At 43.8% G+C, this 15623-nt stretch overlaps 1 protein-coding gene across 1 annotated transcript in view; it reads left to right on the forward strand.

The window, feature by feature from the left end:
• The window catches only part of srgap3 (SLIT-ROBO Rho GTPase activating protein 3), an 87064-nt gene that overhangs the window by 65890 nt on the left and 5551 nt on the right, over positions 1-15623 (forward strand). Inside the window, exons 13-21 of the mRNA XM_042339451.1 lie at positions 4264-4324; positions 4837-4914; positions 5494-5628; positions 8844-8949; positions 9832-10059; positions 10500-10579; positions 13355-13535; positions 13974-14123; positions 15071-15398. Of these exons, the coding sequence (XP_042195385.1) occupies positions 4264-4324; positions 4837-4914; positions 5494-5628; positions 8844-8949; positions 9832-10059; positions 10500-10579; positions 13355-13535; positions 13974-14123; positions 15071-15398 (1347 nt within the window). The remainder of the gene's footprint in view (positions 1-4263; positions 4325-4836; positions 4915-5493; positions 5629-8843; positions 8950-9831; positions 10060-10499; positions 10580-13354; positions 13536-13973; positions 14124-15070; positions 15399-15623) is intronic.

Below are 15623 nucleotides of genomic sequence, written 5' to 3' on the forward strand. Positions count from 1 at the left end.
TCAAACGTGCTTTGAAGTTAAATTTTTACCCTTCTGATTCATATTCTCAATTTGGATTCCCTGACTGACACGCAATCTTTAGTACTCTGGGTTTAATCTCAGTAAGGGGGTTCGTACTAGCTTTTCCAGCACACACACAGACACACACACACCTACACACACACAGCATCACTTGCTCACACGCTGACAAACGGACTATAATTGATCCGAAGCTGTACTCTATTTGGAGCTCAGGCTTCCTTGGGTAATGAATTATTCTTCTCCCCCTTTTCTCAAAACGCTGAACCTGCGATACAGCATACTAAGCCTTTGCTCAGCTTCAGACAGTCCAGAGTTGATAAAAGCTGCCATTGCATTTGAGCCTTTCCGATCTGTCCTGGCCTCTCCAGAAATGGGTGTGATTCAATGTTTTTGTTCCTGCTTCATCTCTTTTTTTCCCTTGCTTTGCTGCTTCTAACAGAGGAAGAAGAAATGCACGAACAAGAAATCAGGTACACATTGTAGAACATAGATTCTCAGGACTTTTCTGCTCAGGGTCCTCGTACCCTCAGGCATCTACCTTCTTCATTGCAGAGTTAACCCTCTGTCAATTGGAATAGTGTCTGGAAAAAAAGCATTGACAGGAAAACCTTTGATTTTGGGGGAGAACATAAAATGCAAAGACGTCGTACGAAATGCAAGGAACTTGTAATACATCAACTCCTTCCCCCAGCTCCCCGTTCCCTGACCTCCGCTTCACGCCCAGGTCCTCCCCATTTGACAGTGGGGTTGATACTGGGAGTAAACCACGCAAAGTTAGCACTCTGACATAATCTAAATGTTATTCCACTAAATCAAACGCAACATCTCCAGGTAAGTGCACATGGTCCAGGGAATCAAACACATCCATATATCCGTTAAATGAAAATACAAGGAACCTTAATAATAATCCTTAGATTTGGTACAGCACCTTTCGTGTCAGGAAGACGTCTCACAGGATATACAGTAAAGTGCAATGACTGTGTGTTTTGTGGGTGAATGCAACAGCCAATTTGCCCACAGCAATGTCCCATAAACAGTCTCTTTTCAGAATAGTGCCGTGGCCTAACATCTCGTCTGAAGGATGAGACATTGGCACCCCCAACAACGCAGCCACACCCAGCACTGCATTGGAGGGTCATCTTAGTCAATATAACATCCAAAACCTGACGTGGGGCTTGAACCCACAACCTTCTAATTCAGAGGCAAGAGTGCTACCATTGAGCCAGGCTGACACACTTAAATGCTTAGTTTCTGTGAACTAACCAACACCATTGAGAGTCCTGGCCTTCTCTTGCTATCCTCATAGGTAAATAAATTGGTGGTTAACACTTTGGGGCTTGGCTTAGGTCTATGGTTGACTAGGTGACGCATTTACCTGCTTCTTGCCTTTATTTCCACTTTTCTATACTTTGGCTGTGTGAAGATGTTTGCTCCTTGACCTGTTAAACACTGTTTTGACTTCTTTTTTTTAAAAAAAAGTCCAGTTTTGAAATGTCGAGGTATTCATAGTTGAGTATGAATACAGAGGTCTGACTGAAGCAATAATAAAAGTGGTGGAAGTGGAAGAAATTATGGCTGTCATTTTCTGAGACATATTGAGAATTTACATTGAGAATTACTGGACAGAAACCATTGGCTTTTCGAGCACAGCCCCATTTAGAGCGTTTACCTGTATACAGAACCAGCCATTGTCCAATCTGGCAGCACGAAAATGGGCTCACAAAGTTGTAAATGATTGGTTTCAAGTGCAGTTTATGGCTGCATATTTGTCCATAGAAATAAGCCAAACACTTGGAAAGGGTGTTTCACTGGCAAACCCCAACCTTTGAAAGATCTGTCCGTGAATATAATATGATATAATGTCTCATCACATTCCCACTACCTTCCACTGGTTCTAACTTAAAATAATTACTAATAAATGGCTGAACATTAGCTGGCAAATGCACCGAATAACTTCATCATAATAATAATAATCCTTGCATTTGATACACTGCCTTATCGTGTCTTCGAGACGTCTCAAAGCGCTTCACAGAATATTATGTAAAGTGACTTGACTGTATATTTTGTGTGCGAGAATGAAGCCAGAGTAGAGTTTGTGTAGATTGCACGAAAGGCCAAAGACCTTGGTACAGAGTTTATCCTCAAAATCCTGTCAGCTTGGCCAAGAGCTGAAACTAAAACTAAAAGCTGAACTCCATCTGTGAAGGAGCTGCTGTTGGATCATTTATCTAAAGAGCCAATTGGAGATTGGGCGCAGTTTGAAGAACGAAACCCATTAAGGAATGAAAGACGTCAACTCTCAACCTGTTGCCTAATAGCACTTACTGTACATCATTACTAAGCAGCAGGTGGAGCTTTTCACTGTCTTTGAAGGTTCCTAATTGTCTTAATTTTTCAAAACTGCGGCTAGCTGTCATTCCAGGGGTCTAATTGGGAAATAGCCAACAAGGCAGGGGGGCGGGGGTTGGCCCTGGAGCTCACTGGCAATTTCATAACCCTTTCGAAAGTAATGTAGAGCGTTAGCTTTCCCAGCACTAACATTGATGAGTTCAAATGTTATTTAAAAAAACAAAATCACAAGGTTTGTGTTGGGATTTTCTTTAAATTGGACTGAAACTCTTAACTGAGGCCCCGCTCCCTTGCGAGTTGGAAAACCTTCCACCGAGAAGACAACCTCACCTTTGGTCTTGAGCTAGCCAGCTTTAATTCCCAGTGCTGCGGATAGCAGTAACATCCACGCTGTCATTGGCTTAATGATCTCACTAGCTTCATTCCATCTTCAATTATAAACAGGGAATCTTTCACAAGACCAAGGAAGGGGAGGGGGCTGGGGAGAAACAGGGAGATAAAGGTTAGATCTGCTGTTTTTTGTGAAGGGAGGGGGGAAAGATTATTTGGTCTCCCAAGTTGTTTTCAGCTATTTGCTCCTTGGCAAAAGAATGCTATTGCCACTGGGATTGCCCTGTCCTGATGGAAGCAGTGAAGGCTGGAAAAACACAAGCATTATCGGAGATTCAGTAGATCATGTTGAAGGGAATGCTGTTTTTAGGCAATCTACAAAGGACTGACAGAAGATTCCAAGGATGCATGTGAATTCCCTTCTGAACAAGTTACAAAAGAAAAGCTCTTGCTATAGTAGATTGAACACGAAGTGGCTTAAATGGACCTAATTACCCTAATTTATCATTGGCTTCTTTCTGCTGCATTGGGCCTCTGACTCGGATTTCCAGAGACTAATTGGCATTAATATCAACTTATTTTAATTATTTGCTTGACTTAGTATGCAAACGGTGAACTGGGAATCCAAAATTCTTTCAGAACAGCAGAATAGTTATTGACAGAATTATAAAATTTAAGACAGCGTGTTCCTCTTGATAACAGAAGAAATTCCAAAGGCCTTTTTTGTGCATAAAAAATGAAGTACCTTAATTCGATCTTGTTAACTGCCTATTTTTGGCCCCAGATTAACTTTACTCTGCAAATTCCACCCCTCTGGTATGTGTTGAGATGAGCGTTATTTTACAGCTATTTGAGTTGGCACTAACAAGTCTGAAAGCTCATCTAACAAGGAGGAGGCATGTTGGTTTGGGAAGGATTCACAATGCAAAATGAATCCCTTTAGGAGTAAAATATTTGTTTTATCATACCCATAAATTTATGTCTCTTTGAGGCCATTGTTGCCAGATGTACATGCCACGACCACTTATCTCCAATGTGCTCAGACAGTCGTAGATTTCTGGTAATGGCACGTAGCAGCAGAGCATTGCACCCTTAGACGCACAGATACCCTGTAAGAGTTCAGATGTCTAGCCTCACAGGCGATAAACAGGTTACAAAGCTCTTAACTTCCTTGAATCAGTCTGCCACACTGCCAGAGCTACAGCTAGAAAAAACACCACGAGAAGGGATATGAGGGTTGGCGAGAGGAGGATTGAGGATTTGTTGAAACATATGTTTTTAAGGAAGCCACCGTTCAGAAAACAGTTCACAAAGGAATGGTGGTCCTCCACGTCTCTTATTATTGGCCAGTCAGACCAGAAAATCTGTGAGGAGGAGCAATCTATTTTCACTTGGGCCTTCTTTCCAAGACCTAACTGTAGGTTTGCTGACAGCTCTGGCTTCGTCTTGCACTTCTGCCACTTCTCATTTGGTCTTTTCCCTTGAACTGTTTTGTCATGGTTGCCTGAGTTAGTTTTAAGCCTTCGTTGCTCAATGTCCTGATGTTTGTTCTCTTCCTTTAAGGATTCTGGACAAGCCATCCCCCTGGTGGTGGAAAGCTGTATCCGATTTATCAATTTATATGGTAAACCCATCTGAACATAATAATAATAATAATAATGATAATAATAATCCTTGCGTTTGATATTGCACCTTATCACATCTTCAAGACGTCTCAAAACGCTTCACAGAATATACTGTACAGTAAATTGACTGTGATGTTATTTGACCAAATGTAGTGTTGTGGAAGAAGTCTGTGATTTCCCCCAAAACCCCTCAAGATCACTTTGTTTGTGCCTTCTATAAAACAAGTATAATTGTTTTCACAGTCGTTGGTGCCATGTGTTGGGAACATTTGATCTGAAAACATTTGAGCTGTTTTGCTCACTTAACATAATTATAGAATCTTTAATTAGTTAGAAGAACAATATTTGGTATCACATAAACATGTTCATAGTCTTAAATACTGGTGTCAAACAACACCGTTAAAATTTTATGTCTCCTTCGAAAACATTCGAACTTTCCTGACTCTCTCTCTCTCTCTAAAGTTATTGATAATAATAAGAATAATATGTTAAAATGTCACTTGTATCCTAGGTTTACAACAACAAGGTATCTTCCGTGTTCCTGGCTCACAGAGTGAAGTAAATGATATCAAGAATGCATTTGAGAGAGGTCAGTGAGGATCCTTTCATCTCCACTTGGTTTAGTTAATTGTTCAAGGGAAGAAATCCTGAAATTGAGTGTGTGTGTGTGTATGTGATGGGGGGAGGGAGGTGGGGGGAGATTCAAGGGGTTGGGTGGTGGGGGAAGGGGGTAAATTCAGAACAAATCTGGGGTGACACTACTCCAGTGCGTAGGCAGTAAATTTATGGAACAGGCTCCCTAGGAAAACGGTGGAAGCAGAAAGTGTTGTTCGTTTCAAGAACAGATTAGATAGATTTCTGCTAGAATATAATATCTCAGGATACAGTAATATAAGTTGTTCTTCTTTCGTCAGCAAGTTCTTATGTTCTTATGCGATGAGAAGCAAGAGGTATAAATCAGGTCTTGCATCGCGTCTACTGCCCGTATCGCTTCACTTTCAGTAGTACAAACAGGGTGTCAGATAACAATTGGTAATCTTTTATAGGAAGAAAAAGTTGGTATCCTTCTCAAGATCTGGCAGCTTAAACAAGTGAAGCACGAACGACACAGGCTCTGTTCACGCTGTAAAATCTCAGTATATTAAATTTGTGCATTCTTTTATACTAGGTGAGGACCCTCTTGCAGACGACCACAATGAACATGATATCAATTCTGTGGCTGGAGTGCTAAAGCTGTACTTCCGAGGGCTGGAAAATCCACTCTTCCCTAAGGAAATGTTCCTGGATCTAATCTCCAGTGTTAGTAAGTGTTCCGCATTGACTGGGCTGTGCTGCTTGCATATCGCATTGGATGGGAGCCAAGCAGCGAACAGCTAAGGCGAGAATTGGGAGTAACTCGGTGGACACGAGGACAATATGTTTCTGTACTTCATGTGAGGAGAACGTCCTTGTCATCAGTGAGCAAACAACTCAAACATGTACAATTAAAAGGAGAAAATGTTCTTTATTTCAAGAACAAATTAGATAGATTTCTGCTAGAAAATAATATCTCGGGGATACAGTAGATAGTTTGGGGACACGACATGTCAAGCGACTGCCAGGATGGTGGAAGGCGAACTTGATAGACCTATCGTAAAACTATCCATTTTTAGCTCCTCGTCCATGGACATGTTAACAATCCTATGGCAGCAGTTAGGAATTTAGCGATGAAAAAGTTTTGAATCATAGAAATTTTACAGCGCTGAAGAAGGCCATTCAGCTGATTATATCCGTGCCCTACCTTGCTCTATACCCTTAAAGGAGGAGGTGGATAGATATTTGTTAGGTCAGGGTATCAAAGGATATGGAGCAACAGCAGGTAATTGAAGCTGAGGTACAGATTAGCTATGATCTTGTAGAATGGCAAAACAGGCTCAAGGGGCTGAATGGCCTACTCCTGTTTCTATGTTGGCCTATCAGTCAATCCACCAATTTGGAAACGTGTGGGATCAGAACCCTTGCTCCTGCCGGGTTTCTGCATGTTGTCAACCGTTGGCTGTCCGAAATAAACAGTTGTTCTCCTCCTTATGCTCCCTCCCCAAATCTATCATCTTCTACGCCTTGTTGCTACGTTCTTCATTGAAAATTGAGCTGTTCACCAACGGTGCAGGAATCACCGTGATTTATGAAAGCCCTCAGCAAAATGTCAACGACTTCATTTTCTAGGATCTGGGGAGTGAACCCCCTCTTCCTCCACCCCCTCCCCGACGCCGCCATTCTGCACCTTGAAGGAGATATGCTGCCACCTTGTGGTGTCGTGAAAAGTTAACCAAAGTCAATAGATATAAGTGCCCAAGTTTCTCATCCATTTATTTGTGCATCTTGTTGTGAACTAGACCCGATTAGTCAAGCCGGAATTCTCAGCAATGGTTCTCTGCAACCGTCAAAGGCAGCCAAGTAAACGTAATCCACAGTAAAATAGGTTTTATTGGCTATTTTGCCTTCAAAATACTCGGTCAATTAACTATACAATATATTATGTGAAGTGCTTTGAGACGTCTCAATGGACAGCATTATAGTACCTAGTCTGAGTGGATGCTCACAAGAGAGAAAGTCAGAAAATTGGGAGTTGGGGAAAGTTTCTCTGCAATAAATCTGTGAAGTGGGAGTGTGGCGATTGAGCCGTTAATAGGAGGCGATGCTTAACTCCCAACACTGTCTGTCATGACACACAGACAGATGAGTATTTGAAGAAACTAAAGCGACTCTCAAACAAGAGATGTTAAACGAGGCAATCGGTATTCAGAACGTGTGCGCTCGAGGGTTTGGGGGCTGGACGCTGTGGGTATGATTGTCGGTGCACAAAAGTGTCGAGGCTCTTGTCAACAATGAGTCAATTGTGCCCTGCATTCACTTTCCAGATCCCGAGCAGATTGTATTGTTGAGAAGCAGCTGCATTGAACGTTGGGCACAGACTCCAGCTTTATCGCATCAGCCCCTTTGACACAGTGCGTTTGTCACATAGCTCCCTGGGTGAAAACAAATTGCCTTTTAAGCAAGATCGAGCACGAGAATCACTGAAACGAAGGGCCGGATTCCCAGTTCATTTTGGAAATAGCTGGTTTCCAAAACCCCAGATACTGGGCGGTTTATCCTCTCCGTCTGTCTGACGGCACTTTCAGTCTCTACCATAGTTTCCTATGTTTGCGTGACCTCGCTCACAGCAGCTTGCCACGCGAGGAAAGCTCAGTACTCTTTGATTTTAATTGGTTTCTCCTTACAATCAACCTTCTGCCTCCAAACGACATCAGTCCTTTTAACAAGCAACGCTGCCTGTTGGCGAATAACTTGTTGGTTGTGCAAAGGTTTCCATGTAAAAGTCAGGTTAGTTTCTACGTGGGAAGTGAACGACAGATGGTGAGAAGTTATTACAGGCTGTGCTGCTCCCAGATGGTGTCAGATTATATGACTGCTTTCAGCGTCATCTTTACAACATGATTAATGCCTCAATGAGGTGTCCTTTCATTGAGTTTCAGCAAACACTGGTATTCAGGTCAAGACATCTTCCCATTCACTCTAAGCAACACTCCAAACACACCCAACACACTCAAGCCAACTCCTTCTCCTCCTCCAACATGCCCCAACAAATTCTCCTCCAGAAAACAACAGCAAATTGTGCTGTATGCAGATCATAGCCTGGAACCCATCCCTGTCTAGACTCCTCTCTGCTCCTGAGAGAGCCCGACAGCGAGACTCCGTGAGACGAGAAAGTTACACGTCACTGTCAGAAGCCACACACTATGAAGTCCTGTAGCTTAACGGACAGAGCACTTGCCAGGCAAACGAGACGACCTGCGTTCAATTCCCGGGCAGGGCGAAATGTTGGGCAAGATCCATTACTCCACATGCCTCTGTTTACCTGGTAGTAGTGGGAATCAGGTTGTTAGTCGATTAGCGGATCGCTTTTCCGATGCTCCGGCCTGCTTCGCGTCCCCCAGCCTCACTCGCCCCACTATCGGCGGGCGAGCCTTCCGCCATTCTGCCCCCACCCTCTGAAACTCCATCCCGCAGTCCCTCCATCTCGCCCCCTCCCTCGCCACCTTTAAGACCCATCTCTACACCCCACTCTTCGACCGTGCTTTCGATCTCCCTGCTTCCCCCCACCCCCACACACCCCGACCCCCAGCTCGGGTCTATGACTCTGTCTGTCCAGCGCCTTGTGACGTCCTCCCGACGTGAAATGCGCTATACAAATGTCATATTGTTGTTGTAATATTCCCTTAAAAAAATTATAATAATAATAATTTGGTCACTCAATCCACGATTGTTTGTGAGACACTGCTGTCACATTTCGCCCACAAAATACACAGTCAATTCACCTTACAGTATATCCTGTGAAGCTCTACGCGACGTCTCGAAGACGCGATATCAGATGCAAGGGTTATTATTATTAATGTTGTTATTATTGCATTTGTCCTGTGACGAGACAGGGAAAGAAGGGACACCGAATCATTTCTCCCTTTCCTCTTACTTTCACAGAGATCGAAAACAACGCGGAGAGGACCCACCGCATCCAGCAGATTGTCAATGCCCTCTCAAGGACTGTAATCATCGTCATCAGATATCTCTTCGCCTTCCTCAACCAGTAAGTCCATCCCGCAGCTTCTCTCTATCTATTGTTCCGCAGACTGGATACTGAAATTTCTGTTCTGTACCGCTTGGTACTGTGTTGCCTGAGGCCATTTATCTACTTGGTCATTCGAGTGCCCTGTTTCAAAGCGTTCCATTAATTCGGCTGAACAGGACCAGAGTGTTCTGGAATGAAATTTCAGGCACAGAGTAATAACCATCATTCATTTGAAGATGCATTAATTTGGTGACTAAGAGATGGAGATGGTTCGAAGTTGATTAATGGCCAATTCTATGCTGATTGCTCAGTGTGTAAAATGCGGGTTGACTCTACCCCTGCAAATTTCTGAAACGTAAGCTGGATACAAGAATAAGAGCCAATGTTCTTACCCCCTGCCCCGCTAACCCCCACCCCACAAACACACACACATTTAATCTGTATCTCAGGATAAGGGGGCATTGAATATTAACGTTTCCAGTGAATTGCTTCAGATCGTGATCGCACCACTCTTATCCTGACCCTGTCTGCCGTCAAACTGATCTCTTAGATCTCCAGAGCTGCTGGAGAGGAAACACTAAACTCTTGTGCCTTGGGGACCTGGTTGCCACATCTCCAATATTCACCACCCCTTTCCCCCTGATCCCCAATGCAAACAGCTGGAGCGAGACTGAGACACATCGCTCAGGGAGAGTGAAGTGTTTTTAACTCTGTACCTAACCCATGCAATACTTGACCTTGGAATGATTGACAAGAGAAATTAATGGAACTTATGTAACCTGCATTAATTATGCCTGGTCGATGTGTATTTGCTGGTGTGGTCAAGCGGGAGCTTTATTTTGCACCGGACCCATGATGAAGACTGACACACTGGAAAATCCGAATCTTTGTGTGTTTCAGCCTCTCACAGTACAGCGACGAGAACATGATGGATCCCTACAACCTCGCCATCTGCTTTGGGCCAACCCTGATGCCAATACCCGATGGGCAGGATCCAGTCTCGTGCCAGGCTCACGTCAACGAGGTCATCAAAACCATCATCATTAACCACGAAGGCATCTTCCCCAGTTCCAGAGAGGTCGATGGGCCGGTGTACGAGAAGTGCATGACTGGAGGAGAGGAGTACTGGTGAGGACGATGCCTTCCTGTTGCAATGACAACAGCTCCTATTGACGTAGCGCCCTTCACGTGGGGTAGCGTCCCAGAGCGCTTGACAAGCGAGAGGACCTGGGTTCGATTCCCGGGCAGGGTGAAACGTTGGGCAAGTTTCCTTACTCCACACGCCTCTGTTTACTTAGCATTAAGTAGGAACCCAGTTGTTTAGTCGATTGGGGGATCCCTTTAAAAAATAATAATAATTATAAGAATTTGGCCACTCAATCCACAACTATTTGTGGGAAGCTGCTGTGCTCAATTGGCTGCAGGCATTTCGCCCACAAAATATACAGTAAATTTATTTTACAGTGTATCCTGTGAAGCGCTTTGAGACGTCTCAAAGACGTGATAAGGCGCTATATCAAATGCAAGGATTATTATTGATATCCGTCTTGATATTGTGTCCTTTACAGTGACAGCCCTCACAGTGAGCCTGGCACTATTGATGAAGTAGATCACGACAATGGAACTGAACCACACACCAGTGATGATGGTAAGTGCCAGGCTGATCATTTGTGATGTGATGTCTGACTAGATAACACTGAGAGTCACTAACCCTACACACCTCTCAATACAGCATCAGGGAGAGGAAGGATCAAGACAAAATAAACTTTCGATGTCGGGATAATCAGCTGCACGGTATAATGTATAATCTAGTGATTGAGAACATAAGAACATAAGAATTAGGAGCAGGAGTAGGCCACTCGGCCCTTCGAGTCTGCCCCGCCATTTGATAAGATCAGGGCTGATCTTCAGACTTAACTCTATTTACCTGCACTATCCCCATATCCCCTAATCCCTCTATTTTTTAAAAATCTATCAGTCTCAGCCTTGAAAGTGTTCAAGGACTGAGCATCTACAGCCTTCTGGGGTAGTGATTCCATAAATTCTGAGTGAAGAAATGTTTCCTCAACTCTGTTCTAAAAAGCTGACCCCTAATTTTAAGACCGTGACCCCTGGTTATAGATTCTCCTACCAGGGGGAACAGTCCCTCAGTGTCTACTTTATCAGCCCTTTAAGAATTTTATATGTTTCAATACGATCTCCCCTAATTCTTCTGTACTCTAGAGAATATAGCCCTAGTTTATTCAGCCTATCCTCATAGGTCAGACCCCTCATCCCAGGAACTAACCAAGTGAATCTACACTGCACCCTCTCTTGGGCAAGTATGTCCTTTTTTTAAATAAGGAGACCAAAGCTGCACACAATACTCTGTGTGCGGTCTCACCAAAGCCCTATACAGTTGCAGCAAGACTTCCCTACTCTTGTACTCTAAACCTTTTGAAATGAACGCTAACATGCTGTTCGCCTTCTTCGTTGCTGCTGCACCTGCAAACTAACTTTTTGAGACTGGTGTACAAGGACACCCAAATCCCTCTGAACACTATCACTATCTAATCTCTCCCCCTCTAGAAAATAATCTGTTTTTCTATTTTTTCTACCTAGGTGAATAACTTCACACTTCACATTAAATTCCATCTGCCACCTACTCGCCCACACCCCTCACCTATCTATACCCCGTTGCACTCTTTTTGCATCATCCTCATCAGAGCTTACTCTCCCACCTAGTTTAGTGTCATCCGCGAATTTAGATACGTTACATTCAATGTCCTCGTCTAGATCATTGACTGGGATGCTATTCATAAACTAAAGTGTTAGCGGAAAACTGCTGAGGATGTTCAGTATTCCTAGCTTGGCTGCTTTCGGGCGAATAATCTGGAATCGATCAAGTCCCTTTTGGCTACAATTGACCCTGTTAAAGTATCTCACCCTGTGATGTGTGTATATTATTGTAGGAGCTGCTTAGAGCAGTTTTGTGTGTGTGTGTGTGTGCGTGTGCGTATTCCCATGTGTTTGTATGTTTGTGTCAGAGCACCACTGCTGGATTTAATGTAGCACGAAACACAAAGGGATTGAAGCGAGGACTGGCTGGGGATGAAGGACTATTACACTTGTCCTCCCGCAATCTCTGAAATGTCAGCTTTTCGAGTGCAATAATCACATAACACTGCTTCAGGCACTGCAAACATCAGAGCAGATGAATAGACTAAAACGTCTTCATCAAAGCAGTAAATGACTGTCAAGGGTAATCAGGGTTATCAGGAGAAAAGACACAAGGTTTTTTGTTTCCAGCCTTCATTCGATTACGTTTGGGATCCATTTTGTTGCTGCTTTTAAAACCTTCAGCATTGCAACATGTTTCTAGTGTGGGGAACCACATGGTGAAGTCATTTATCATTTTGGCTTTTCTGAGATGGGTTTGAAACCGCAGAGATGGAAGCGAGAGCGAGAGAGAGAGAGAGCAAAGTCTTATTTTTGTTGCCTGTAAGAGTCCTATTTGAAATGACATAGGAGCAGTCATACACAGTCTCCAGATAATGGCTGATAATGTGAAAAATTGGAAATGTCATGTTCGTGCAACACACTGGAGCCCTGTTTGTGGGGGACGCTGCTGTGCGCAATTGGCTGTCGGTTTTGTCCACAAATATATACAGTCAATTCACTATACAGTATATTCTGTGAAGCGCTTTGAGACGTCTAGAAGACGTGATAAGGCGCTATATCGAATGCAGGGATTATTATTATTATTACAATGCAAAGGGAGCTTCAAGCTTCACCCTAAAACTCAATTCAGAGACGGTCCATTATTGAAAGTTAATTCTGTGCTTTTTATAGCTTTTTACTGGAATTTTACAGTTTCCGAATTTACTCCTTTCAAACGATCATCCTGAATTTGTAATCCATAAGGTGCAACACTAATGGCAAACTATTCATGAAGGTCTAAGATTTCTGCCTTGAAGTGCGGAGACTGATGATATTAATTAATAATTCAGGTCAATGTGTAGTATTGTGATGAAATTGGATTCAAGGAGAGAAATCTCGGTCTACTGAAGATCTGCTTTGGCAACGGGATGGAATTTCATCCCAGAATGACAAGGTTTCAGGGATATAGGCAACCCAGTGCGATTTTATTTCCTAGGCCATTGAAGGACCCAGTCTCCTTCTGCGGTCAAGAATGTAATAGACACTGGAGTAGTAGAAGATAGTAATAATCTTCAAATGAGTTTAACGCACCCAACTCAAGATTTCTTCACTTGATTTAGCTGATGTTTTGGGTCGACTGCATGCAAAGGCACTTTCGTCTCCAGTCTTAAAGGGCATGAAATTGAACCAAAACAAAATAGAAAAATATTTCCTCCAGAGAAATGACTACTAGGGCTCAAGTGTGAAGATTAATGGCCTTATGTTGTGTTTGCTCATTTTGTAGAGATTGAGCAGATTGAAGCCATAGCTAAATTCGACTATGTTGGACGCACACCAAGGGAACTGTCCTTCAAGAAAGGAGCATCTCTACTGCTATATCACCGAGCTTCTGAGGATTGGTGGGAGGGGAGGCACAATGGAGTGGATGGCCTGATACCTCATCAGTACATTGTGGTACAAGATATGTAAGTACGCATTGTCTGAGTCCACATACAAAAACAAAGTGACTGTTTCAGCCACTTAAAGAGGGATGGCTCCAGTTGAAAGTGTTAATGTTATTTTCCTGGATCGTTCACCGTTGTTGTCAATAGATCGGTGCAATGAATATGCTATTGTGGCATTGGGTGACGCAGTGAGTTCGAATACTTTTACCTCTGACACAGTCACCACACGTCACATGTTTCATTGATAGTTGCACTTAGTAGTGAGATCTATTCATTTGTGGACAGAATGTCTTTTCTGTAATCAGGAAGCTACTTTGTGGACACCAGCAGTTTTATCAATATGGTGTGGACATTCAGCATAAAAGGTTATGCTACAGCTCACTAGTCAGGGGTCGATTCGCCAAGCAACTGGTGCTACCAACCTTGCCGGTAAAATGACTTACTCTCTTCCCCATGCAGGGATGATGCCTTTTCAGACAGCCTGAGCCAGAAAGCAGACAGTGAGGCCAGCAGTGGGCCTCTTCTCGATGACAAGGCCTCGTCAAAGAACGACTTGCAGTCCCCGACCGACCACTTGGCAGAGTTTAGCTTTGGAGGGAATATGGGCAGGTGAGGAACGGTTTGCATTGTGTGTGGATTTTACCACCCGCGTGGAACAGTGGCTGGAGGCTATTCCTCTTGAAGGTTCTTGGAGGAGGAACCGTGGCTGCCATAATGGGCCGACGGGTAAATGTACTATATAATGCGATCCTCACTCCCACAAGCCAGGAAGAAACCCAGGATTGATTCCCGGTGTGGTCTGAGTTAGCTCAGCTCAGCTCAGCTGAGCAATCATTGGAATGTTACCTGAAGAAGGGAAAATCAGCCCGGTTTCTGCTTCGGATCGTTCTTATTTTGTTCGTTTTAAGCTACTGAAAAAAAAACAAGAGTTATGAAAATGTTCAGCCCGTCAATCAGGGCCCGACGGAGAAAGACTGGTTAATGTTTAATGTTTGACTTTTTAACGGCGCTGAAACAATGGGTTTAAGAAGCCACTTTACAGGATTGAGCAAAAAAAAACATATTTTTTGCAAAAAATATGTATAATCATTAACTGTATACAAATAGAGGAATAGGCGCGTGTGTTTGCTAGTTGGATAAAACCAATGGAAAAAAAAACAGGCACTAAAAAGGACATCTTTAAATTTACCAGCAACTATTTGCTTCCTACAATCTGCAAGCGTTATACACTTAAAATCCTCTTTCTTTGCAATTTTCTCCTTCGACTTCCAATTTTCTCCACTCCACTTCCTCCTTTTTATTTCTTATTTCTCCTGGGATGTGGTTCCACAGGTTCCAGATGGATATCGTCAACCCAAGTGGCCATTCTTCAATGCTTGAGACTTGTCAATGAGCGTCACAGACTATTCGACCCTCCCGTTCCCTACCAGACTTTTCCCTCTCTTTGAGCCTCATCAGGCAATGCCTTTACCCAATAGTTCATCAGTGGAGAGACATACCCAATGCCCTACTCCGACCCAAAGTACTTAACACGGTAATTTGTTTGCTTTATGTAGGGTGCGTTTGAGGTCAGACGGGGCTGCAATTCAGCGGCGTCGCAGTGGTGGTGACGCACACAGCCCGGTAAGGGGATCCGGGTCATGTATAGACACTCCGCCGCGAGCTGCCGCCTGCCCGAGCAGCCCCCATAAATTCACCGTCAACAGGGGGAGGATGGAGAGCCCCGAAAAGCGACGGCTGGCCACCTTCGGGAGCGCTGGCAGCATCAATTATCCAGACCGGAAGAACCTAGTAGACAGCCATCCCGTGAGGCAGATGTCATTGTGCACCCGCCATAGTAGTCTGGGAGACCACAAGACCCTGGAGGCCGAGGCACTGGCCGAGGTAATGAGATCTGTGCAACACAGTGCAGTAGATAAATAGAACGACTGTGCAGCCAGCTGTTGAAACCTCGCAGTTTGTAGGAAGGTGGGAAGAATGTGGAAGGAAGGGAAGACTGAGGGAGATAAGGGTCACTATCTTGAGGAAGAATAATGAGTGGAGAGTAAGAGATGGCGAGCAGTTTGGATTTCAACTTGGTGCCCATTCTGATATGCTCTTGTCCCATTG

This window comes from Callorhinchus milii, unplaced genomic scaffold (assembly GCF_018977255.1).
Source record: "Callorhinchus milii isolate IMCB2004 unplaced genomic scaffold, IMCB_Cmil_1.0 Scaffold12, whole genome shotgun sequence".
NCBI lineage: Eukaryota > Metazoa > Chordata > Chondrichthyes > Chimaeriformes > Callorhinchidae > Callorhinchus > Callorhinchus milii.